Source organism: Mesoplodon densirostris, chromosome 3 (assembly GCF_025265405.1).
Source record: "Mesoplodon densirostris isolate mMesDen1 chromosome 3, mMesDen1 primary haplotype, whole genome shotgun sequence".
Taxonomy (NCBI): Eukaryota; Metazoa; Chordata; class Mammalia; order Artiodactyla; family Ziphiidae; genus Mesoplodon; species Mesoplodon densirostris.
The window spans coordinates 9,620,282-9,645,495 of NC_082663.1; the positions used below are offsets into that span (position 1 = coordinate 9,620,282).

The 25,214-nt window shown below is 41.4% G+C and overlaps 1 protein-coding gene and 1 non-coding gene across 4 annotated transcripts in view; both read right to left on the reverse strand.

Annotated features, from left to right (window-relative positions):
* Nucleotides 1-25,214, reverse strand: part of CTNND2 (catenin delta 2) — a 968,406-nt gene that overhangs the window by 84,037 nt on the left and 859,155 nt on the right. For all 3 annotated transcript variants that reach the window (XM_060091588.1, XM_060091590.1, XM_060091589.1), the window contains one exon: nucleotides 24,087-24,237. In XM_060091588.1, coding sequence (XP_059947571.1) covers nucleotides 24,087-24,237 — 151 coding nt within the window. The remainder of the gene's footprint in view (nucleotides 1-24,086; nucleotides 24,238-25,214) is intronic.
* On the reverse strand, nucleotides 2,823-2,929 carry LOC132487233 (U6 spliceosomal RNA). The gene has a single exon (XR_009531533.1). It is a non-coding gene; the product is annotated as a U6 spliceosomal RNA (small nuclear RNA).

Here is a 25,214-nt window from a genome sequence, read left to right on the forward strand (position 1 = left end):
CTGAGCCAGAAATAAAATGTCAGCAAGGGAAAGTAAGTCAGAGAGAGGAAGACAAGTGTCATATGATATCACTTTTGTGTGGAATCTAAAAAATGTTACAAATGAACTTATTTACCAAACAGAAACAGACTCACGGACTTAGAAAACAAACTTATGGTTACCAAAGGGGAAAGGTGGGTGGGAGGCATAAATTCGGAGGTTGGGATTAACATATACACACTACTATATATAAAATAGATAATCAACAAGGACCTACTGTATAGCACAGGGAACTCTACTCAATACTCTGTAATAACCTATATGGGAAAAGCATCTGAAAAAGAATAGATATATGTATATGTATAACTGCATCGCTCTGCTATACACCTGAAACTAACACAATGTTGTAAATCAACTATACTCTAATATAAAATAAAAATTTTAAAAAAGGTCAGCAAGGGGAAAAGATACTAAAAGGAATATCAGAGATATCAAGGGCAAGAAACACATTTCCTATTACCTTCATCAGCAGTTCCCTGCAAACCCCACCTTGTGGTTCCAGGCCACATGTATCAACTCCCAGCCCCAACCTTACAGCTCATCCCATTTCTCACCTCCCACCCCATGTATCACACCTCCCTCCCTTGAAAAGAGAACTTACCCTTGGCCTGGCACTGCTGTAACTGAAGTTTGTAAAAGTTGAAGGCTTGCTACATAGTAAACACAATTCAGTAGTTTCTAGATGACTCAGGGTCTTTGTGCAGGCACCACTTATTTTTCTGTATTAGAATAATCTTCTCATGAAGAGCTGCTTTCCCCACACTGAGTGGTCCCAGTTAGTTCTATGTTTACAGGTATCCAAAGAGTTGTGACACTGCCATCATGTAATATTACCTGTTTATTTCTGGTTTATTTTTAATGTACTCGCCAAAGTTGAATAGTAGACTGAGATCTTTGACCTGGTTTTTGAGAACAAGGCATGGGCTTCAGGCCAGTTACTTGTGTGGCTGAAGTGTTAGCAATGCAGAGGGTCAGAGTTGCCACCTGTCATGTGAAAGCTGGCTTGAGGTCTGGCAAGACCTGAATCATCTCTTTCACACCACAGTCTTGATTGAGGAATGAAGGAAGTGGAAAGGTCTGAGAAAGTAGGATTACGGACATAGAACTGGAGCCATAAGCAAGGCTCCCTAAACACATACTCCCAAACTATTAAAGGGACCCAACAGAATGACATAAGATTATTTTCAACTGGAGACATCTGAGATACAGCAGATGCCGAAAGAAGCCTTTTTTGAGCTCCCCTTATCTGACTAAAGGCACAGCTTCCTGAGAAGGAAGATGCCATAAATCCTTTCTCTGAGGAGCTTCCAGCCAAGAAGGAGACTGACCATTAGCACAGTAATGAGAAATTGCATAAATAAACTCTATAGAAGCTGCCATACCCTCCATTTATTTCCCCTGGAAGCCCCAGTTCCTCCTCCTTTCCACTATTAAGCTGGTATATAAGCCTTTACTCTTGACTGTTCAGTGAATTACTCAGATTACTGAATACCCCGCATGCATGTGACTCTATTGTCAATTAATTTGCCCTCCTGCCCACCACCTCAGACCACTAAGACCTAAGTTGGTAGAAAAGAAGTTTTCCTCCCACAGTCTGATCTGAAGCCCGGAGTTGGGTGTGCCGGGGCATGCCAGTGGTGGGTTGTTTTAGAGGTTGGCTGTGCTTGGTGGTACTGTACGTATATGGTCTTTGGCTCTGGAGAAAGAAAACCCTACCATGAAGAGCAAGGCTGGAGAGATTGAACTGCTACTGGCGTACACTTGAGATTGTTGTGGATGATGAGGTGTGATGGGATCACAGTGGGACACGTTACAGCCACCTGGCCAGACAGGGCTCACGGTGGGCTAGCTGCGTCCGTTGAAGACAGGGGAGGTCCACCTGCACCACAGAGTTGGGTTTGATCTGGCTCCCTGGCTGCAGAAAGAAGTCATTTCCCAAGGCCATAGCCCATGTGGTACTGTGGGCTCTCAGATACACCAGCTCCTGAGGACTGAGTCCAGTGCTGGGACCCTGGGCCAGGGCTTTCTCCCACCACTGGGCCTTTACTAGGTACATGCTGGAATCAAACTTAGGTGTTTGAGCAACAGATTTTTTTTTCTGAGAATAAGTCCTTCACATCTCAATATTATCAGTGAATCATCTTCTGAGAATCTAAATAAATGCCATCATTGTATCACAGCACCTAGCATGATGCCTTGAATAAGGTAACGTTCACTGAATGAGTCAACTTAGATCGTTACTAAAGAAATATTGACAAATGAGATGTAGAATAAACACATTTAAATGAATCTGTGAAAAAGTTAGTTTTATTCCTATATTTGTGTGTTAGAGAACCTGACATAGTTTGTATAACTTATTTCAAAATAATGACGTTTCCTCTTCAAGTTGCTTATGTATTTTTTTCAACCACCCTGATTGTTTCATTTATTTTTATTTTTTTACACTTTCTTTTAATTAAGACTCACATGTTGCATTTCATCAATTTGTCTCTTAAATTTCTCTTTTTTCTAAGTTTTTTTAAAATTGAAGTATAGTTGATTTACAATATTGTGTTAGTTTCAGGTGTATAGCAAAGTGATTCAGTTATACATATACATAGCCTTCTTTTTTCATTTCTTTTCCATTATAGGTTATTACAAGATATTGAACATAGTTCCCTGTGATATACGGTAAATCCTCGTTGTTTATCTATTTTATATATGGTAGTGTGCCTCTGCTAATCCCATACTCCCATTTTATGCCTCCCCCACTTTCCCTTTGGTAATCATAAGTTTTTTTCTATAAAAATAAGCAACGCTTCATGAATTCGTGTGTAATCCTTGCACAGGGGCCATGCTAATCTTCTCTGTATCCTTCCCATTTTAGTAGATGCACTGCTGAAGCGAGCGCTGTTTATGTATTTTAAATTCATGGGCTCCTTGAACAATCTTAGTGGCACTTGAGTCTTTTAAGGATGCTAATGCCCTTTGTAAATAATAATTTAGAGTTCAGTCAGAAGTGGCCCCATACTTGTAAAAAGGGCAGTATGCATTCATAAGAGGAAGTGGCTGGCCTTGTGAGGGAGCAAACACAGTACAGTGAACATGATATCCACCCTGACTGGTATCAGAATGGCCTGTGAAGCTTTAGAGACATAGAGATGCTCAGGCCCCATGCCAGAGACTTGGACTTAGGAGGTCTGGGGTCAAGTCAGCACATATGTCATTCCGAATATTTCCAAAGGTGATTCCATGTTGAGCGTTTTTCATTTACTCACTGTGTGTAGAGACCCTGCTTGTGCTGTACTGCTGTGACATAGGTCTATCTATATACCTGTAACTATCCTTTAACTGGCATTATGGACAACCATATGCCTCTGCCAACACCTGAACTCCAACTCATGCCTCTGAGTATAGGGCAGCTGTCCCAGGATGCTATCAAGACCAGAAAATGGCCTCATTCATGGAGCAGCTAGGAAACCAGAGGAAACAGTAAGCTTACAGGAAGAATGTTGATCGTTTAATGGCGTGGGTTGTGTGGATCATCAATACTACAGAGCTGGGTCTCCATTTTGAGCAAACAAATGTACAAATTCTGTTGGGAATTTCAAAGCAGAACCACCACAATCTTCCATTTCATGAGTCACATAGATCTCTAAAAATGGCTTGGGACAAAAATCACATTGCTTCCAAAAACTCTGGTGGTATATGAACATCCAGTTATATATAAGGTTAGGAAAATCATTCACCCACAGTCAATTAAAATTCAAACAAATGAAAAAAAGTATTCAATTTATAAGAAAAATTATCACAAAACTCTGTTTCCAATATCTATATTCATATCTGTATCTCTATCTGTCTATCTATCTATAGAATTGTAATTTAGTTGAGCCTTACTTAGAATTGCAAAAGAAAGAGGAAGCAAAATATTTTTTTTCCTGCAAAACAAAGCAAGCTTGACTACAAGGTGTCTCTAATGGTCCTCTATCAATTAGATTTTTATCTCCTGGAAGCAGTTCCCTCACTGCAGGCTATTCTCACTTCTAAATGTTTGACAAAGTCACCTGCCAAGACTTGCACACAGGTGAAAAATGGAAGATAACTTCACTACCAGACCATTTGTATGAGTGGGTCAAGGGGAGGTAGCCACCCTGCTGTGTTTATAAATGTACTAGCAAAGAACCATTTCCATTCAAATAACTTGGCATTTCACATATACACCCCTAAAACAATTTCTGCCACATGGAAAACTGAACAAGATAGAATGACAAGGTACGCTGTCCTGTTCTCAGGGATTCATCAATTCCCAGAAGCACTATAATAAGGGATGACTACACACACACACACATTACTTGACAGATGAAAATTGCAGCAGTAAAATGTGACTATGCAGAATAATGAGCCTTAGGAAATCAAAGTAAAACAAATAATATCCAAGAAGAGAGTCTAGACCAGTGAATGGAAATCCACACTGCTCATCAATCTCAACTGATTGGCCCTCTCCCCACCCCACTGCTATATTTTTTCCTGGGTTGGATCAACAGGCATGATGCCTCAACTATAGTGTCTGAATAAGCTCTGCTTACTGTACTTAAACAAGACAAACTTAAAAGTGCTCCACAATGTGATCTACAGATAATTCTAAAATTATTTGTGCGCATGTGGTCTTATATTTTTCAGTAGCACTCACAAAAGAAACATTATCTTTTGCCTGCTTTACTGAAGGGAAAGAAAAAGAATACAATTATGTAAGAAACCTATCTTTAGTTAATGAGCCAAGAAATGCTTGTCTACCTGTGGTTAGGCATTTTATTTTTAGATTAGGATTCCTATAGCTGTTTCTGTATTTAGAGAATTAAAATAATTGGACCATGACTTTAAATATTAAATATCTTTTTTTCTCCACTGATGATACACCTATGAATATATCAGTCCTAAACATCAAAGCCATTTTACCCCATTTTCTACTGGACATCTCTCCTTTCATATCTAATACACATTTCAAACTTTCAGCCCCAAACCAAACTCCTGATTCTATTAGCCTGTGTCCTCTCCTTCCTTTTCCTATTTATAGTGTTTTGCATTCCATCCATCAGCAAGTCCTGCTGGCTCCACCTTCAAAATACTTTTCCCAACCCCTCTTCTACAGCTCTGGACCATGATAACATGATGTCCCTCCAAGACTCCTGAAATCAAGCCCTCACTGACCTTTTTGCTTTCCTACAGTCTAGTCTCTGACCAGCAACCAGAGAGGACTTCAAGGACTGTAAATCCCATCACTCTCTCCCAGCCAAAAAGTCTTCAGATTCCTTCTCTAGGCTTAAAGGCTTCTCTCACTCACCATCACCATCTCCAACTGTTCCTGCCTCATTTACCAGTTGCAAAACATTGACCTTCTCACCATTTTAGGCACATGCCAAGTTCCATCCTGCAGCAGGGATTTTGCTTCGCTGCTCCTTCTGCCCAGAAAGCTCTTTCTCCAGATGGCTTAACATGTGGCTCTTGCCCATCCTTCAGGATTTGCATGGGTGTCACCTGGTAGAGGCCTCTCCTGACCACCCATTCAACACTTTCCTCTGCTTGTTATGCCCTAATCCCTTAAACTACAATATTTTGTTCACATCCAAAGCAGAAAGTGAATATTTTTTGCTTCCTTTTGAAACTCTTTCCATCTTTGGACCATACATTCCAGGAGGCAGAAACTTTGATGCTCTACTGGGATCGGCACATAATAGGCACTCAATAAATATTGGTCAAATGAATGAATGAATGAATGAGGAGATAATTTCACATTTTTGAAATCAGCAGACAAGGACAGAATTACACTAACCCCTTGAAATATCCAGCTATTTCTTAGTATAATATCTTAGCAACTGTATTAAACTATCACATCAGACATTTATGGCATGAGAACTGAATTGTGGAGCTTCCAGTCTGAAAGCCAGACTTCTTTCTATTTAATTAGTCCCCAGGAAGTTTCAAATACTCTACCCATTGTCTCAATAATGATACTTTATATGTAGATAAGAAATTATGATTGAGCATAAAATTCATACTGTAGTCTTAATTAGCTTCAAATGTAATCCTTAAATCTTGCCTGGTGTTTCTCGCCACGCAGTTGGCTGCTTTTCTCTATGTGGTAAAGCTCCCCCGCTGAGGAACTGCAGCTCAAAAATGGTGCATGTGGAAACAGCTTGTGAAAATACAGCTAACCCATCAGAGAAGCACATTCTCCTAACATCAACCCCTGGCCATGTGGGAGCAACAGGAAGGTCATATCTGGAGTCCTTCAGGGTCAGGCTACCCTGGGGCTGTGGTCTCCAAACTGGGCCCTGTGTGCCCGGGGACTTCATGAAGCCTCTCTGAGGGAACACAGGGCCTTGGGGTTTTCAGGGATCCCATTTTCAGATCCTTGGCTTTCCTATGCACTCTTCCAACAAAACTGATCTGCTTGAAATCCCTCCCATGTGCATGTTCACAGCCTTCCTTACCTGACTGTACAAAACCTAGTCTAGTCCCTCCCTGCTCATGAGTGGCAAATGTGCTCTAAGTCCAAACCAAGGTGTTTTTCTGCACAGTGTTAGTGTCTGGGTTGAGAAGGAAACAACTCTAATGATGGCAGTCCATCCATTTTTTTTTTTTTCCCAAAGAGGTAGTTTCCAATTCTTTACCTTCTCGAGAATGAAGGAGAATTTACTCAGGTTGCCATTGGATAGGTAACTAAAACTAACTTCTGGTGATGGATCCCAATGAGATTTTGAAATAAAATCCAGAAGAAGTTGAAAGAATCAAGTGATATTGCTATAAAGATCTTTGATTCCCTTCACCTTATCTGAGTGATGTTTCTCAGTATTTAAATCTATAAACATACATACACAATGAGAATAGAATGATACTGAATCCTGTTTATTCAAGCAAGAAGTAAAACTCATTTTTGAATATCTGAATTGATTGGGATAAAAGGGCTCATCCCTCTAAGGTATACATTTCAAATACAATTTTACTTTTTATATCTAAAAATTTTAATCAAGGTATATGACACATATATGTTGCTGTTTTGCTCGTGTCCTACTAAGAACTACAGTAATAACAATACATAAGAGAAACTTAAAGCCTAATACTACAAGAAATATTTAAAAAATTTTAATTTGTGTATCTTTTGTTTGCAGAAAGAATATTTAATAGGAGACTTTTAAGCATTTAGTAAAATTCTTGGGGAATGTCGAATGGTTACATGCTCAAGAAGCAACAGAAATTATATATAATTTCTAACACTAATGAAGAACTTCCTTATTATTTAAAAGGAGAATGGTGGATATTAAACCACTATGATATTCAGATCAGGTATATTTAAAAGAGGGATGTGTCAGATTTATCTTTGAAATGCCACACAGGAAACTACATCTTTGGCAACAGTTTATATTTAAAAATGCGATTCTGTGCAGCTAAAGAAACCATCAAGGAAATGAAAAGGCAGCCTATGGAATGGAAAAGGATATTTGCAAATCATATATCTGATAAGGGGTTAATATCTAAAATATATAAAGAACTCAGAGAAATCCATAGAAAAAAGCTCAGTCTGATTAAAAGTGATCTGAATAGACATTTTTCCAAAGAAGACACCCAAGTAGTTGGACCCACCGATTTGTCTGTCTAGTTAGTTCTAGGCAGTTGCCGTTTGTTTATTCTGCCTCCAGCTTATGCCAGGCCCTCAGGTTCCTTCCAGCGGCCCCGAACAGGGGCGGGTGTTTGAAGACGAAGCATGGGGGCTAGGCTGTAGTTGTTACTGTCCCTCGTGTTGTCTCTTGTCTGTAGTTCTGGTTTTCCTCCACTTCCCCAGCACTGCTCTCCAAGGATCACTGTCATCCCAAACCCCCCAATCCTCTGCTCCATTCTTGTCCAGAGCCCACCAGCCCAGCTGGCTGGGGGTGGGTGACCCAGGGAGCCAGCTGGGAAGATGAAAAGCAGGGTGGCTATATGGGCTGCTTTAAGCTAATGTGGGAAGAAGACAAAGCCTGATTTAGTCAGGCTGTCCCTTCCCATTTGCACCTAATTACAGTGGATGCAGTCATGTTTACACATAGGAGATCACTTACTTACCCATTTAAGATGGGCTTTGTGGCAAACCGTACTTAACTACTGAATGCTCAGCATTCATTGTCTGTTGCTCACAGATCATTACTATCCAACTGAGTAGCACAGTCCCTTGCTTACCATTTAAAATATTGATCAAGGGAGGTGTTCTACTTTGTAATTCAAATGTTTTTAGCTAGTTCTAGTCCTTTGCCTAATGGAAAATAGGTAACTGAACAATCCTCTATTTTCTTCTATAATGATGTTTCAGAAACAATACCCTTTACCTTCATTCAACAAATAGCCTTGTCAGTATTCATCACCTACCCTACATCTTTTTATCCACTAGCTCTTCTCCCCCAGCCTGGGCCAGTAGTGAAAACTGGTGAGAATGGAATACAATTCCAGTATTGCTCCTAGGGGTAAGTGAGGTGTCACAGAAGAAGGTGACACTTAACACTAGGGTATACAGGATCAGGTCAACTGAGGGATGTTCAGTGAAGCGAATGGAATAATTCCTTGGATCTCCCCATTGTCTGACTTTCCTTAGTTCGGCAGATTAGCATCCAGCCAAGGAAGCAAGGTCAAAGGTTTGATCCTCAAGGGAAGCCATTAGCTTCTTCCAGTAGCTGATGCAGCCTCCCCCATACCAAACCCCAAAGATACCAGATTCAAAAGCAACTTAAAGCACGCACTGCCTAGCATTACCTCTGCACATCAAAGAAAACACATTTTAATAAATCCTTCAGGCAGAGGTATAAGGTCACAGCAAAGAAGAGCATATTTGGGAAGTGATAAGTAGCTTTAACTCAAGAAAAGCAGTGCTCAGAAAGGTAATGCTAATACTCTCGTTTTGTGGAACGATGCTTGTGAGGCAGGGTTATAACTCAAAGTATTAATTTGTATATTTTCTGGTTATTTTTCTCCTTCTTTGCTTGCTCATTGGTACCCCGTGGGCATTTTTTCCTTGGGCACTGGCAGGCTTCCCAAGTGGTGAGGAACTCAGACACCCTGAGTGGGGAAGGATGGCACCAAGGGGACAGCCTGCTTCCATCAGAAAAATTGAGACAGTCCCTGTAGCCTTCTCAGCCCTGAACTCTATTGTCAGCCTTACCCTTGAATTTGATGTTTCCAAAAAGCTCTTTACAATCATCCTCTTGATTCAATTCGTCTTTAACCATAAGGGGCTTAATTAAGTGGAAAGGTAAAGTTAGAATCCTTTGCCAAACTGAAGAGACCCATGACATCTTCACCTAAGTGTGTGTTATGAAAGATTATTCTACAACAGGGAGCTGATGCCCACTTGATATTCCTACTATGTATAAATACATTTGCAAGAATTCATGCTTTGTTTTGACTCTAGCTATCAGTACCTTTAGTGGCAATGTTAACTGAAATCAGCTATTTCAAAGCCATCATCCATTATATACAATAATGTAAAGAGAAAGTTTGAATCAGAATAATTTCTGGAGAAAATTTCTGTGTCTGTTGCAATCAAAGAAATAGAATGTCTCAGAGAAAAATGCTCACAGGATAATGACTTCAGGTTTAGACTGTAGTCATTATAAAACATTTCAAAACTGGAAGAAGACAGTTTTCCAGGAGATTAGCAGGCTGTTTTTATTTATGATGGGTCTTACAGAGATTTAAAGCAGTAGTTCTCAACTTTGGCTAGATATTACAACCTCCAGGGAGCTTAAAAATAAGTGTTAATAACTCAGTGTCTTTGGGGATGGGCTCTGGTGATTCCAGTATACAACTGAGATCAAGAATCATGGTTTGAAAAAGTGTTTTTCATGCTTTTGTTTACATAATAAAAATAAGGCTTGGAGCTCTATTTTTAGGGATGTAGTGGTGGTGGTGTGTTCAAGGTGAGGAAGGAGGGTGAGGGTAGGTATGTAGGTCTCAATTGTCAATGATGTTATGCTATAGGTTATCACTGCAAACCAATTTTGAATAATTAGGAAAATCAACATATAACAATGGTAATTTGGTTGATGAAACCACAATATTATGACTTCAACCTACTGTGCATTCAAATAAAACCTAAACATTATCTGCCAGATGCTGAACAGTCCTGTTCTGGGGGTTCCAGCAGCAAACAAGGAAGCTACTCCCCCTGCTCCCCTGGAGTTCATATTCTAGCAGAACGATGCAACACCTCCCTGTGGCTGTCATCCCATTCATACGATGTTAGGCATTGCCAGGACTTTCAAAAGAAGCATAAAAAAAGAAAACAGAGAAAGATGTTTTTCTTGTTCCTAAAGAGCTACTGGCTTGGCCGAGGAGACGATACTGCTGCATCCATTAGCATTATGCACTCATATGTGTCTTGTGCACAATACTCCTTATGTGCTAAATTTGGGGAAATACATTGATAGACATGAAAGAGTTCAAATAGAGCACAAAATTAAAGAAAGAGTTCTCAGGGAAGCTTTGTAAAAGGGGTGGAACTAGAATTTGTCTTGGAGGATGGGTAAGGAGTAGATAGAAAGGAGGTGGTGAAAGAGCAACTGTGGGGAGTGGGGGATAGAATAGCTCAAGTGGAAAGAGAAGGGTAAGAGCAGGGACAGTGGGGAGAGAGCCCAACTGGAAGGACAGCTGTGAACTTAGGAACAGTAAGTATTGAGGTTGGGACTTCCCTGGTGGCACAGTGGTTAAGAATCCACCTGCCAATGCAGGGGACACGGGTTCGAGCCCAGGTCGGGGAAGATCCCACGTGCTGTGGAGTAATTAAGCCCATGTTCCACAACTACTGAGCCTGTGCTCTAGAGCCCGTGAGCCACAACTACTGAGCCCATGCGCCACAACTATTGAAGCCTGCACACTTAGAGCCCATGCTCTGCAACAAGAGAAGCCACCACAGGGAGAAGCCTGCACACTGCAATGAAGAGTAGCCCCAGCTCGCCACAACTAGAGAAAGCCCGTGTGCAGCAATGAAGACCCAACACAGCCAAAAATAAATAAATAAATTTATTTTTTTTTTAAAAGTAAGTATTGAGGTTGGATAGAGAAAGTGAGAGTAAAATTATTTAAGGTCTGAAAAATGTAGGCAGTGCAGGGATCTAAACATCTCCTCTGACTCAGAAAGTAATGACTGGGCTGTGATGCACAGAGACATCTCCAGAATCTGTATATGCTCAGCTTCTAAGCCCAACTGTAGGTTAAATACTGATCACGCTCTTGAAACATTTGAATCAGTGGTAAAAACTGAATTTAACTAAAGCCCAGATACAGCTAAAATACATGTTTGATTAACTCAGCCCTCCACCTTAGCAGACTGATAGAAGAAATGGGGTGTTTTGTTGGAGGTATGTATTATCTACTTCAGTCATTTCTAATATTTTAACACACAATGTCTAGCATAAACAAGAAATCACAAGACATGTAACAAAGCAGGAAAATGTGGCCAAAAATGAAGAGAAAGGATAGTCAATACAGGCAAATCCACAAATAACTCAGATACTAGAATAAGCAGACAAGGATTTGATCTGTGATATAAATGTTAAATATCAAGTGGAGAAATGGACAACATGTATGATTAAAAAATGAACAAATTCAGCAGAGAAATGGAAACTATAAGAAAGAACCAAATGGGAATTCTAGTACTGGAAAATACAATGTCAGAAATAATGAATTTATGTGATGGGCTTCACAGACGATTGACCCAGGACAGAGCCCTGAAGCAGAGTGGAGGAGAAAAAGCCAAAGGAAAAGAAAGAGGAAGGAAGAAAACTAGGAAAGTTCTCTCTTAGGAATGATGTATGAATATTTCAAATGCTTCTCAGAGGTTGGAGCAAGATCAGAAGAGAGACATGCTCATACTAGGAAGCATGGAGACTCTGGCAGGGGCCTTAATACAAACTGTTTTACTGAAAAATAAAATCAGATGGCAGAGTTCACTTTGTATCATGCATATCATGGAAACACTGAATATTACTTTATTGGAAGATTTTACGAAGGTCAGGGTGGCAGTAGTGATTTAGGGGTGGGAGCTCAGAAAGGGTGAGAGGGACAAAGTGACCCAGGTAGGATGCCATGGGCATGCCCTGGACTTGCCATACTGCAGGCTGAAATTGGAAGGTGAAATACACATGAAGAGTAAGGAATTCAAGAAACTCCCCAAAGAAGTGTCAACAAGATATCCTGATGGATTTACTGTCTAAGGATAAAGAAAAGAAGGAAAAAAACCCAAAGTGTCTATCCATTTCTGTCACTGGAAAAATAGGGTCAAATAAAAAACTAGCGTTTGGGTTAGTATCTGAGGAGTAAAGGGGAGGATGACCTGAAAGTTCAACCTTTTGAGTTTCAGGTGGACTGACAGAGCACAGGTGTCTCGTATTGGGCTGTGGAGGTGGGAGGCCTGTCTTGGGTAGAACTTCTATATTTTTCCTCAGTATGGCACACATAGAAAATGCTAATACCTGTACTGTGTCCTGGGGTCAGAGCTGTGCCCTGATGGGTGCCACAGGTCCAGGCACTTGCTCCCCAGACCTTCCTGAGGGCTGAGGGCATCAAAGTTGCAGCACATCTGTGACCCATTCATGGTACACAGTGTGGGAAACTCTGGTCTAAGGAAGCAAGTTGAGGCCTTGTTTCCTGCAGTAGCCCCAGTGGTCCCTCCATAACTATTTGCTGGTGAGTAAGGCCTGTGGCTTGTCTCTCACACACACCCTCTATTCTCACTTTTTAAGAGTGACAATGTTGCTAAATAGACATTTCTCCAAAGAAGACATACAGATGGCCAACAGGAACATGGAAAGATGCTCAACATCACTAATTATTAGAGAAATACAAACCAAAACTACGAGGTATCCCCTCACACCAGTCCAAATGGCTATTATCAAAAACTCTACAAATAATAAATGCTGGAGAGGGAGCAGAGGAAAGGGAGCCCTCCTACACTGTTGGTGGGAATGTAAACTGGTGCAGCCATTATGGAAAATGGTATGGAGTGTCCTCAGAAAACTGAAAATAGAGCTACCATGACCCTGCAATCCCACTCCTCGTGGGCATATACCACCCAGAAGATGAAAACTCTAATTCGAAAAGACACATGCACCCCAATGTTCATAACGGCACTATTTACAATAGTCAGGACATGGAAGCAACCTAAGTGTCCATAGACAGATAAATGGATAAATAAGATGTGGTACATATATACAATGGAATATTACTCGGCCATAAAAAAGAATGAAATAACGCCATTTGCAGCAACATGGAGGGAACTAGAGATGATCATACTAAGTGAAGTCAGTCAGAGAAAGACAAATATTATATGATATCACCATATGTGGAGTATAAAAAATAATAGAAATAAATTTATTTCCAAAACAGAAACAGACGCACAGACATAGAAAAAAAGTTATGGTTACCAAAAGGGAACGTGGGGGAGGGATAAATCAGTAGTATGGGATTAATTCATACACACTACTATATATAAAATTGATAAACAACAAGGTCCTACTGTATAGCACAGGGAACTATATTCAATATCTTATAATAACCTATAATAGAAAAGCATCTGAAAAAATATATATAACTGAATCACTTTGCTGTACACCTGAAACTAACACAATACTGTAAATTAACTGTACTTCAATTAAAAAAAATAGATAAGTACCCGTCTCCCCCCCCCAAAAAAAAAAGAAAAGAAAAAGAGTAACAAGGTCACTTATAATGGACCTGACTCTCACACAAACACTAGTCGGTATTAGTCCATGGAATTAATATTCAGTTAAAAAGTTTAACATCACTTTCCGTTTCATAGCTATGACATTCCTCTCTGATGAGTAAATTAAAGTGTTCAAGTCTGCAAGTGAGGACCATGGGAATTTCTTATCCTTTGATCTACCTTGCACATTGAATACCCTCTAATGTTGATGCTGGAATATTAGTAGCTCCTAATGAAAAGCAACACGTTGTACATTACCATATGCCTGCACCATTCTGGTTTGTACTCTCTCGAGTTCAACTGCCTACATTAAATAGTAAGGATGATAAAATCTGGGATTCAAAGGATATTACGTGCTTTAGGAAACAAGCCGCTTGTCTTTTATCATTCCACTCCAAAGCCAGTATTTTACCTGACATTGTTCAAAGATGTTATCATACAAAAAACTGAAGAGGGAATTGCATTTTAAATTTGAAAAAAAAAAAACAGGTTTGCTCAGAGACAGTACATTTTCATGAGCTTTCTTGGTTATAAGAGAACAAATCTCTAAATTTCAATTAAGTGTCTTGAAAGAACTTTTGGGACATTTTGAGAAGGAGCTGTTGGGAGCTGTCTGATTCTTTGCCTCTCTTCTCCTCTATGACCTCAGTCTGGCAGGATGAACGGATGGGCTTTCTCTTCTCAAAGCATCTCAAGAAGCTTGCTTCTTCTCAAGGAGCAAAATCTGCTTTGTGTCATCTCACAGACCAGCATCCTAGCTCCTGGCCTCAGCTGCCCAGATGCTAGGGGAGCTGCCCTGCCAATCTTCCATCACTTCCTGGGTCCCCGGCCTCTTCTGGGGCTTGCTGTGTCCTTCGTCCTGGGATGGCTGCCTCACCTCTCTACAGTGTCTGCCTTCTCTTCGTCTTAGTGCCTTATGTGTCCTCCAGGTCAGATCCACTGGACCATTCAATTGATGGCACCAGCCTATACACCCTTTTTTTTTTTTTTTAGCGGAACCCCCAATTACATCTACCCTTGGCTGCTCTGCAATTCCTCAAGATCCAGCATAATAAATACAATCAAACATAAGGCAGAATGGCTAAAAAAGTATTCATTTAAAAACTTTTAAACTACTTTCTAATCCATTATTTTTAGTATTGAAAGTAAAAATAACAATTTATTTCCACATGATTAAATGATTTTCCCTCCTTTTGGCAAGGGGAAGAACTAGCAGTTAACATAGAGAAGGAATATAACTTAAAAACTTTATTCTGGGGCTTCCCTGATGGTGCAGTGGTTGAGAGTCTGCCTGCCGAGGCAGGGGACACGGGTTCGTGCCCCGGTGGGGGAAGATCCCACATGCCGCGGAGCGGCTGGGCCTGTGAGCCATGGCCGCTGAGCCTGCGCGTCCGGAGCTTGTGTTCTGCAACAGGAGAGGCCACAACAGTGACAGGCCCGTGTACCGCAAAAACAAACAAACAAACAAACAAAAAAACATTATTCTGCTAAAATCCTCTTTTTTATTTTCGATTCTCAAGAATGGGGGTATTTGGGAGAGCCATTTCATTTCTTATGCATTCTCTTCTCTAAATCTTTTCTTCTAAAACTGTTTGACCAAGCATTAAAATAAATACCGAAATGGTCCAAATAAAGTTAGGTGTTTTTCTCCCTCTTTTCTTACAGTGGAGGTTCTGAAATCTGCCTCAACTGGAAATTTTAGTTGACTCAGTCAGTTTTGCCTTTTCCCCACATCGAGTATTTCCAAGGGGCCAATCATGAAGTTTTGTTTAATAAAATCATTATTGGCCCTTCAATTTATTTACAACTTCCCCTTCCAAGGAATTCTTATCTGCCAGACCCAGCCACCAAAATTCCCCAACAGGTGTCTGAAGTTCATTAACAAAGAACCCATGTCTTTGCTGGAAAGGACAGCAGCATTCATGAGATTAGGTTCTCGGTTTTGGGAGATGAGAGCTCTAACACAGGCACCTAATCTGAAGATGCCAAGTTCTGGCCAAAGCACACAGCTCTCCGGCTGCCTAGAATTTGGCTCGTGAAATCAAGTTATTAAAGCTAGTCAGCAAAGAATGCTCCGAAAAATCACCTTGTCTGGGAAACCGGGCTTCTTTTAAAAATACTAATTGAAATTACATGTGTTTTAATTAAAACAACATCTGCCAGGGTCTGAAGAAACATGTTTTGAAATGCAGAGAAGGTATGTCTCTAAAAATGTCCTCAAACCTACTTAATAAAGTAAAGCTTGTACATTCCCAGGAATAAAAATATTACTTTGCCTCCCAGGTTGCACTGAGGTTTCCAGAGCCTCAAGTCTTTCCCTGGGCACAGGTGGGATTCCCCAGGGTCAGGAACACAGATAAAGAAAGTGCCCATGTGTGATGAGTGGCCTGTGAAAAGTCTTCCCTCCAGAATGGGGTGCCCACATCCCAGCGGGTTCTGCTATACAGAAGCCACTGGCATGAGATGAGAATGTAGTAAAACACACACATGTGTGTATTTTAACTGATGGTAGTGCCATACATTTTAAGAGCCCTAGGAGACACTGTGAGTGCAGTGATATTCTGAATACTCAGAGGATGATGACCAGCATGTCATTTCATTCCTAGGCCGAAGAAGTGAGACAAACGTTTGAGAAATGATCTCCTGAGTAACATCTGGAATGCTGCTTCATGGAGACTGAGACACAGGCTTAGGTGTCTGTTTATTCCCCGAGAGAACATGCTCTCATGATTCGAGAACTGGGTAAAATAGACCTCAAAGTCTGGATGAAGATCAGGGCTGCCAGGTGTAGAATTCCATGGGTACACATCTCAAAATTTCAGCTGTGAGATGACTAAACAAAAGAGAATGTTTACAAAGCTACACACATTTAGGACAGTATGGATACAATGAAGGTTCCCCCTGTTTTCCCCCTCCAGTGCTGCAAAGGAAAACACATTTCTCACCAAGTAAAGATCTGGTACAGGGGCAGGGGCTGGCAGGGGAGGGGTGGTTCACATTCCATCAGCATTACCTTCTCCCTTATTCCGTCTTTATTTTCACTTAAATACAGAACGTTTTTATGTAATCCTTTAAATATAAGCAACCACTGTCTATAAAGAATCATTAGAGTGGTCAGCTAAAATCTTTTATTTGAATATTTAAAATAGATTGTGGCAAGAAAAGAGGCTGGGAAGGGAATGTTCCTTGTGTCAGCCCCACTGCCCCCTCCTCCCCAGAATGAATGAAAGAGACGATCTGAAAACCTTGAGAGGAGTAGCAACGGGTTTGTTGCTTAAATCATAATTAACCCCCGGGCAAGAAACTGCCCTTCTGTTGTTCATGATTTCATGAGTGTGGAAAAGTGTGAGACATGCACTGCTAGGTGCTCCTGGGGATTTGGGGCTCCCTTTTCTTCCGTCTCTTTTGCGGGACAGCTGTGCTTAGGAGCCAGCAGGCTCCCCTGAGAAATGTCCCTCCCTGATGCCAGAGTGTCCAGATTCTGTCTGGTGCTCCCTTTGAGGCTGGGTTGGGTTGAGAGGGTGCTGCCTGGATAGAAGAAGCTCAGAGAGTTGACAATGTGAAAAGAAGTTCAGCCCAATGTGAAGAATGGGTCATATCATATGAATGTATGGAGGCAGCATTCTACAATTCCAAACGTGGTGACCTGACCTCCAGATGATAACAGAGTGCAGGGAAAGGGTCACGCAGGACAGAGAGAACATGGCTAAAGGACATGGCTAGAGGACATGGGGAAGGAAGGGCCAGGTTCACAAAGCAGTGGAAGGTCCTTCTCTTCAGTCCGGGGAGGGGAGTGAGGCAGCCAGGAGGATGCTTCCAGCACCCCAGCCCTGGCTCGCCTGCTGGAAAATGTGGCATGTAGCCACCACCCAGGGAAGTGAAGGGAGGGTGCCCTGTGAGCTCTGCCAATGCCACCCGCAGGGGTGCAGTGGCTCTGCCAATCTCTGATAGCTATCTGGGCATATGCAGAAAGTGTTACTAATTCCTGCCCAATCCCAAACCTCTCCCAAAGTGGCAGCAGAATGAGTTTGACTAGAGTCCAGGATTTCAGGCAGCATCCGAGCTGTCTTTCTTTCCTCTCTTCCTTGGATGCTGTGGAAAGAGGCTGAAACAGACCTCCCCTCTACCCCTCCTTTTCTCTTTGTGGGATTCCCCAAACCTCCTCTAGATCTGTTCTTCAGAATAAAAAACCTGTGTTATTCTCCCATCAGAGAATTAGTTCAGCAAATATACACTGAGCATAGCAAAGGGCTAGGCATGGTAGGGCATACAAATAAATATGGAACCTGATTCCTGCTTCTTATTTCACTGGGGGGAAATGCAATGCGTATATACAAAAAAAGACAACACAAAAATAAAATTACATAATGGAAATCTAACATAAATTAAAAGATTTTTTATCAAGTAGGTATTACCCACCCCCTTCCTGTGTTCAAGGAGCAGTGTTCATCAGGAAGGCCACCCAGAGCTGGGCTCTGAGTGATGGCTGGGGGGTGAGTAAATGCACAGAGATGAAAGACCATGCCAGGGAGGGATACAGCTTGGGTACTAGTTTGTGAGTGGGGATGATGGTACAAAAACCAGTCTGGCTGAATAATTCATCAAAAATAGTGGTTAGGGATAAGAGGCCATTTGGTAACACCACCCAGTACTTCTCCTGTCCAGTGTTCCTAGGAGTTTGAAGTTTTTAATTTTGTTAGTTTTGTTTGTTTGCTTGTTGGCAGAGAGGATAGGGAATCCAGAAAAGAAATACCTGCCATCTTCATCAGGAACTGTCGATGTGCTGAAATGGATGGCATTTTGGTAAACTTATTAGAGCAATACAGTGTTGTTTGTTCTTTTCTCTGAAGCTAATTATTACCATTAAAAAAAAAAAAACTCTTGGGCTTCCCTGGTGGCACAGTGGTTGAGAGTCCGCCTGCCGATGCAGGGGACATGGGTTCATGCCCCTGTATGGGAAGATCCCACATGCCGCGGAGTGGCTGGACCCGTGAGCCATGGCAGCTGAGCCTGCGCGTCCGGAGCCTGTGCTCCACAACAGGAGAGGCCACAACAGTGAGAGGCCCGTGTACCTCAAACAAACTAACAAACAAAAAAACTCTTTCTGAATGATGAAATAACACTTTATGAAGAAGGATAATTAACATTTTTGGAAGGCTGCAAAGAAATGGATGGATGTGCATTCACCTGGACCACTGCACCACGTCATTTGGAAGAACACAAAGATCTACCTGTAGCCTACTTATCACCTGATGGCAGAGACATACACAGAACCATGGAAACAGCCCAAATGGAAAGACAAGGAGAGGCAGAGTATGTGACACTACTTTAGTGCTACTATCTTAAAAAAATTTTTTTTGAACAAATCAAAGAGGAAATCAAAAAATACCTTGAGATAAATGAAAACAAAAGCACAATGATCCAAAACCTATGGGATGCAGCAAAAGCAGTTCTAAGAGGGAAGTTCATAGCAATACAATCTTACCTCAGGAAACAAGAAAAATCACAATAAACAACCTAACCTTACACCTAAAGCAACTAGAGAAAGAAGAACAAACAAAACCCAAAACTAGTGAAGGAAAGAAATCATAAAGATCAGAGCAGAAATAAATGGCATAGAGACCAAGAAAACAATAGAAACGATCAATGAAACTAAAGCCTGGATCTTTGAAAAGATAAACAAAATTGATAAACCTTTAGCAAGACTCATCAAGAAAAAAAGGGAGAGGTCTCAAATCAATAAAGTTAGAAATGAAAAAGGAGAAGTTAAAATGGACACCACAGAAATACAAAGGATCATAAGAGACTACTACAAGCAATTATACACCAATAAAATGGACAGTCTGGAAGAAATGGACAAATTCTTAGAAAGGTACAATCTCCCAAGAATGAACCAGGAAGAAATAGAAAATATGAACAGACCGTCACAAGTACTGAAATTGAAACTGTGATTAAAAAATTCCCAACAAACAAAAGTCCAGGACCAGATGGTTTCACAGGTGAATTCTATCAAACATTTAGAGATGAGCTATCACCCATCCTTCTGAAACTATTCCAAAAAATTGCAGAGGAAGGAATACTCCCAAACTCATTCTATGAGGCCACCATCACCCTGATACCAAAACCAGACAAAGATACCACAAAGAAAGAAAATTAGAGGCCAATATCACTGATGAACATAGATGCAAAAATCTTCAACAAAATACTAGCAATCCAAATCCAAAAATACATTAAAAGGGTCATACATCATGATCAAGTGGGACCATGTGTGTTACTACCTGAACTTTATTAGAGCTGATGGGGTGGACTGATTGTTGTTCAATAGCTTATTTGGACTTTTCCTTATCATGGAGTCCAAGGAAGATGAACCTTTCCTTAACCAGAGTTGTGGTAGCTGCCCCCCACCCCCCAATTAAAAGAATGATCTAAAGAAGAGATGTAATTTAAACTGGACCCCAGTGATTGAAAACAACTGGATTCCTTCTGAAATTCTGAGTGTCTGCATACATCTAGTAAACTTTAGTAGGTTTTTGGATGATTTTCTTTATTAATATAAAATCCTTTTCTTCAGTTAGTGTTTTATGTCATTTGCTTACTTAATGTTTTGCTGATGTGGAGTTCATTATAAGATAAAGGCCAGACAGGAAAAAATTCAGTTATTCATTCAGCAAATATTGATGAATCCCTGGTATGGGTCAGGCATTGTTCTAGGTACACGAGCTACATCAGTAAACACACAAGGTGGAACTTCCTGCTCTTAGTGGGTTTACTTTCTAGTGTGGAGAGATGGACAAGAAACAAGATAAATAAATAATATGTTATATATTAGAGGGTGATTAGTACTGTGAAGATCAGTAAAGCAGGACAGGGGATACAATTTTAAGAATGGGCACCAGAAAAGGTTGTATTGGGAAAGTAACACTTGAGTAAAGACCTGAGGGGGTGAGGATTGACCACATGGACATCTGCAGGAAGAGGAGTGCAGACAGAGGAAACTGCATGTTCAAGGGCCCTGAGGCAGGCTTTTGGCTCAGGTCATAAAGGAACTGCAGTGAAGCAGTGGCCACAGAAAGGTTAATGCCAGTGAGGAAGAAGGTGAGGCTGGAGAGGTAACAGAGAACTGGATTGTATAGAGCCATGTCTGCCTTGCAAAGACTTAACTTTACACTGAAAGAAATGAGGAGCTGATGGAAGGTTTTAAGTGGAGAAAAGACATGCTGTAAGGTTTTGATAGGACCACTCTGGCTGCTCCTTTGAGAGTAGATGGTAAGGGGTGAGCGTAGAAGCAGGGAATTCTCAACCACTGCGCCACCAGGAAAGTGGCCATGATAATTACACAGGGGAGAGAGGATGGGATCTGGGGGGGACAAGGCAATGAAGGTGAGGAGGGTCAGGTTATGGGAAAATGCAGAAGGAAGACCAGAGTTGTTGATGGACTGACATGAGAGTAAAGAATCAAAGGGGACAGCAAGGTGCTTATCCTGGACCACTGCAGGGACAGGTTGCCATGTGGAAGGCTGCAGAAGGATTGGTTTTGGAGGAAAAGACAAGGAACTCAGGTCTGGAGATGTTTTACTTGAGATGCCTGTCAGATATATGGTGCAGGTGGTGGACAGACTATTGGATACAGAGATGTGAGATTCATACCAGAGATATCTATCTGGGAGTTTTCAGAATATAAATGATCTTTACCACCAGGAAACCATACGAGGTCACCAAAGCTTTGACTGAGAGTTGATAGAAAAGTCCAAGTTTAATTTTGTCTTTGTTCTTGGTTCAAAGTCGTTGCAGCTTTTTTTTCAATATATAAAGTTCTGTAGAGCATTTTCTTATAAAGAACCACTACTTTGATACAATATTTAAAGCAAAAGAGTTAGCAAAGGTCACATTTCCTTTCTCCTAGATAGAATAGAAGAGTGTTTTTGGTTCAATTCTGCTTTTCTTCCTCAAGGAAAAAGTTATTGACTCCATGAAGCTTCTGGCTGAGATATTTTCACTCCTATTTTTAAACATTTGGTTCCCTTTCCTGTCTGGTGACATTTGATAGTAAAGGCTTAATTTAACATGGGCAATATGGACTTCCAAATGTTCCTGCCTCAGAGGCAGTTCTAGATAACTGGCTTCTCCGAAAGAAGAGATGCCTTGAAGCTAGAAAACCAATCAATAGTTCCCTATTTTGTTATATTTTAATCCACCAAAAGAAATAAAACACCCAAATGCACAACACCTAGTAGTTCGTACCCAAGCAGTAGACTGATTAGCTATTGATTTTCCCTGCATTTTAGAGAGGAGCCCAGCTCTGTCCTGTCTAAAACACCTATGCAAGGAAAAGGAAAGTGAATCTGGAGAGGGCTAATAGTGTAGTTTAAATAGGTAACAGCCACCACCACCATTTAACTTAAATTCAAACTAAGTGTAATTATAAAATTGTGAGTTTATGTCATGCCGTATGATGTACTGCAAGCATAACAAATAATTGCATTTATTAGACACAGATTTGAAATCTGGTCCCTGTGAATAAATAAATGGCTTGGAGACCTGCAAATACTTTGGTATTTATTGGAGGATATGATGGGTATTGCAAAACGGCAGGAGAAAAGTGGCTGGTTCCCAGGTCATGAAGGGCTTGGTATGCCACGTTCAGGAATTTGGATAGTGGAGGTAGACCGTTGTATCTATGCATAATTTGTATATGAGACTTGGACCCACGCCTGGTACTCCAACTGCCCCAGGAATGGAATCTTCCCCCTTTGCCCGCTCTCACCTGCTTTTCCCAAATCCCCCAGAAGCTGCATAACCGGAACATTTGCCACGATGGGTGGTCCAGCTCCCTGCTGCCTGACCTCCGCTGATTCCTGCTACCTGTGGGCAAGCTTCCTGCTGCACTGATCAACCACCCCACCAGAGTCATCTCTTCGATCCCAGGAGGACAATGGTATGTGCAGAGGCTGTGCCTCTCCCCAGGGAAGGTCCCTGTGGTTCATCATTCTCCAAGCATCAATCGATCTTGGCCTGGTTGGGCCTCCTCCCAGTTACAGAGGGAGGAACCAGAAGGTCTCTCCAGCCTGGGCTCCGACCACTCACTCTGCACCAGGCACACCAGGCCCTGCAAAGGCCTTGAACCCAACCGCCTGCTTCCAGATCCCCTTCTGGGAGGCTGTCTGCAGAGGCTGCTGCTTCAGCTTAGGTGCTCTGACCCCCAGAGAGCCACAGGGCCCTGTTTCACCTCCCTCAAGTTTCTGCTCAAATGTTACCTTCCCAACATCTCCTATTTTGACTTTGACCTCTCATTTAAAATCACAACCCCTTACACTAAGTGAAAGAAGCCAGACACAAAAGCTCACGTCTTGTGTGATTCCATTTATAGGAAATATCCAGAATAGGAAAATCCACAGAAAGCAGACTGGTGGCTGCCGGAGCTGGGAGGAAGGGGAATTGGGGGATGACTACCTAATGGGTACAGGGCTTTCCTTAGGGTGATGGAAATATTTTGGACCTTGACATAGGTGCTGGTTGTACGACATCATCAAAATGCTAAATGGTACATTTTAAAGTGGTTAATTTTATATTATGTAAATTTCACTTCCCTGAAAAAAAATCGCAACCTCACCAATTACATTGTGCCTGACCCAGCTCCATTTTCCCCCATAGAAAGTTTCTACCACACCGTGGGATTCATGTGTGTATTTTGTTGGCTGTACTTCTCCCCTCTTCAGAATGTAAACTCCACCAGGGCAAGGCTTCCTGGCTGCTTTGATATCATCTCTGGGCCTAGACCAGGCCTGGAACAAAGTAGGTCATGGACAAAAATTTGTTGAATAAATAGATCAATGTATGCCTCTTTAATGCTTCATTAATAAAAGAGCCTCCCTATTTCTTGAACACCAAACTAAAGGGAGATTATTCTTTAAAAATAGGATTAAAGAGCCAGTATCATCTAACCCAAAGTAAATTTTAACATAGAGAGAGGAAGAAAAGTGGCCTGTATCCCATTAGAATTCCAGTTCACAACGTGGACAGCAAACAAACAGCCTGACAAGGATTTAGAGGATCAGGACGGTGGTATCCAGTGCTGAGCACTGTGGTCATTTTTAATTTGCAAAGATTAGAAATGTCAACAAACATCGCATTTTCCTCTAAATTCTAAAAGATAAATGAGCGCACTGATTTCCGCTAGAAGGAGAGCCGGAAAAGCAAGGCCTCTAACACATGCTCTGTTTCTGTACATGCATATACGTCCTGCACATGGATTCAACCACAAGAAGTACACTGTACTTCAATTAAAAACAAATGCAGACACTGTGAATCGGAGGGAACTTACCAATGAGCTCCTTATTCCTGACGTCCAAGGCCATGTTCCGGAGTGCCGTGGCCACTGCGCACACCACTCGGTCATTGTCTATCCGCAGCAGCTCCACAAGGATGGGCAGGCCTTTCTCTTTCCGGACAGCAGCTCGGATATATACCGACCACTGCAAATGAGGGGAAGCAAAGACATTAGCAGCTGGGGTGGAACCCCTACAGGCAAACAGCACATGTGGGTTTTCACACTGCCATCTACAGGTGCCAAGAAGGTTGGATGATCAAGACCTCACTGTGGAATGGGTTGAGGGTGTTGGACATGTATTTAAGCATTTTAACTTTATTTTTGTCTCCAACATAGGATAAAGGTTTCAGCTTCCATCAGTTAACCACTCTTCATTTCGCTGGTGCCAGCTTTCTCAGCCCCTGAGTTAGGAAGCCATTTGTGTGGTGTCTCTACTTGGTACTTTAAGATATGGAGGTCTGGGACAGGAAGGGCTGGCTATTGACATTAACAGGAATAAATTTAAACAATCCTGGGAAGAGTAGAAAACGATAAAAGGTAGAGTACAGGTCACTTTTTAAAAAGAGACTTGGATTTCGAGGTGGGGCAGAGAGATAAGTCACAGAAAGTACTGTCAATTAAGTTGTTTGCTGAATATTTAGGAGGAAATAAGTCAGAAAATGGGGTGAGGAGAAGTAAATATGACATCGAAGATGGAGGGTGAAAATTGTAAAATTTAAAAAAATCGAAATATATCATACTATACCTAGGGCCATAATTCAATGTCTAATTTATAAAGTAAGCATACAATCTGTTTTGGGTTGGCCGTCATTGGCTTTAGTGGAACACACCTAAGGCTCTTTATAGAAATGTACTTGCAGTATCAGAACCATAAAGTATTCAGATTCATTTAACGGAATACAGGTAGGCTCAGGTTTTCCAGACATCTGCATATGTCCACTGTATACTCCTGTACAGTGTTCCAGAGAAAAGCATGCGCCATCAAAATCAACCAATATAAGGGTTTACTCTGTTGCAATTTCAGTTATGATCTAAGAGAATTAAATTCATAACATGAGGTTCTGGATTCTGTGGCAGAGTCCTCCTGGGGACAACCAAAGGTGGACAAAGCTCCCACGCCTC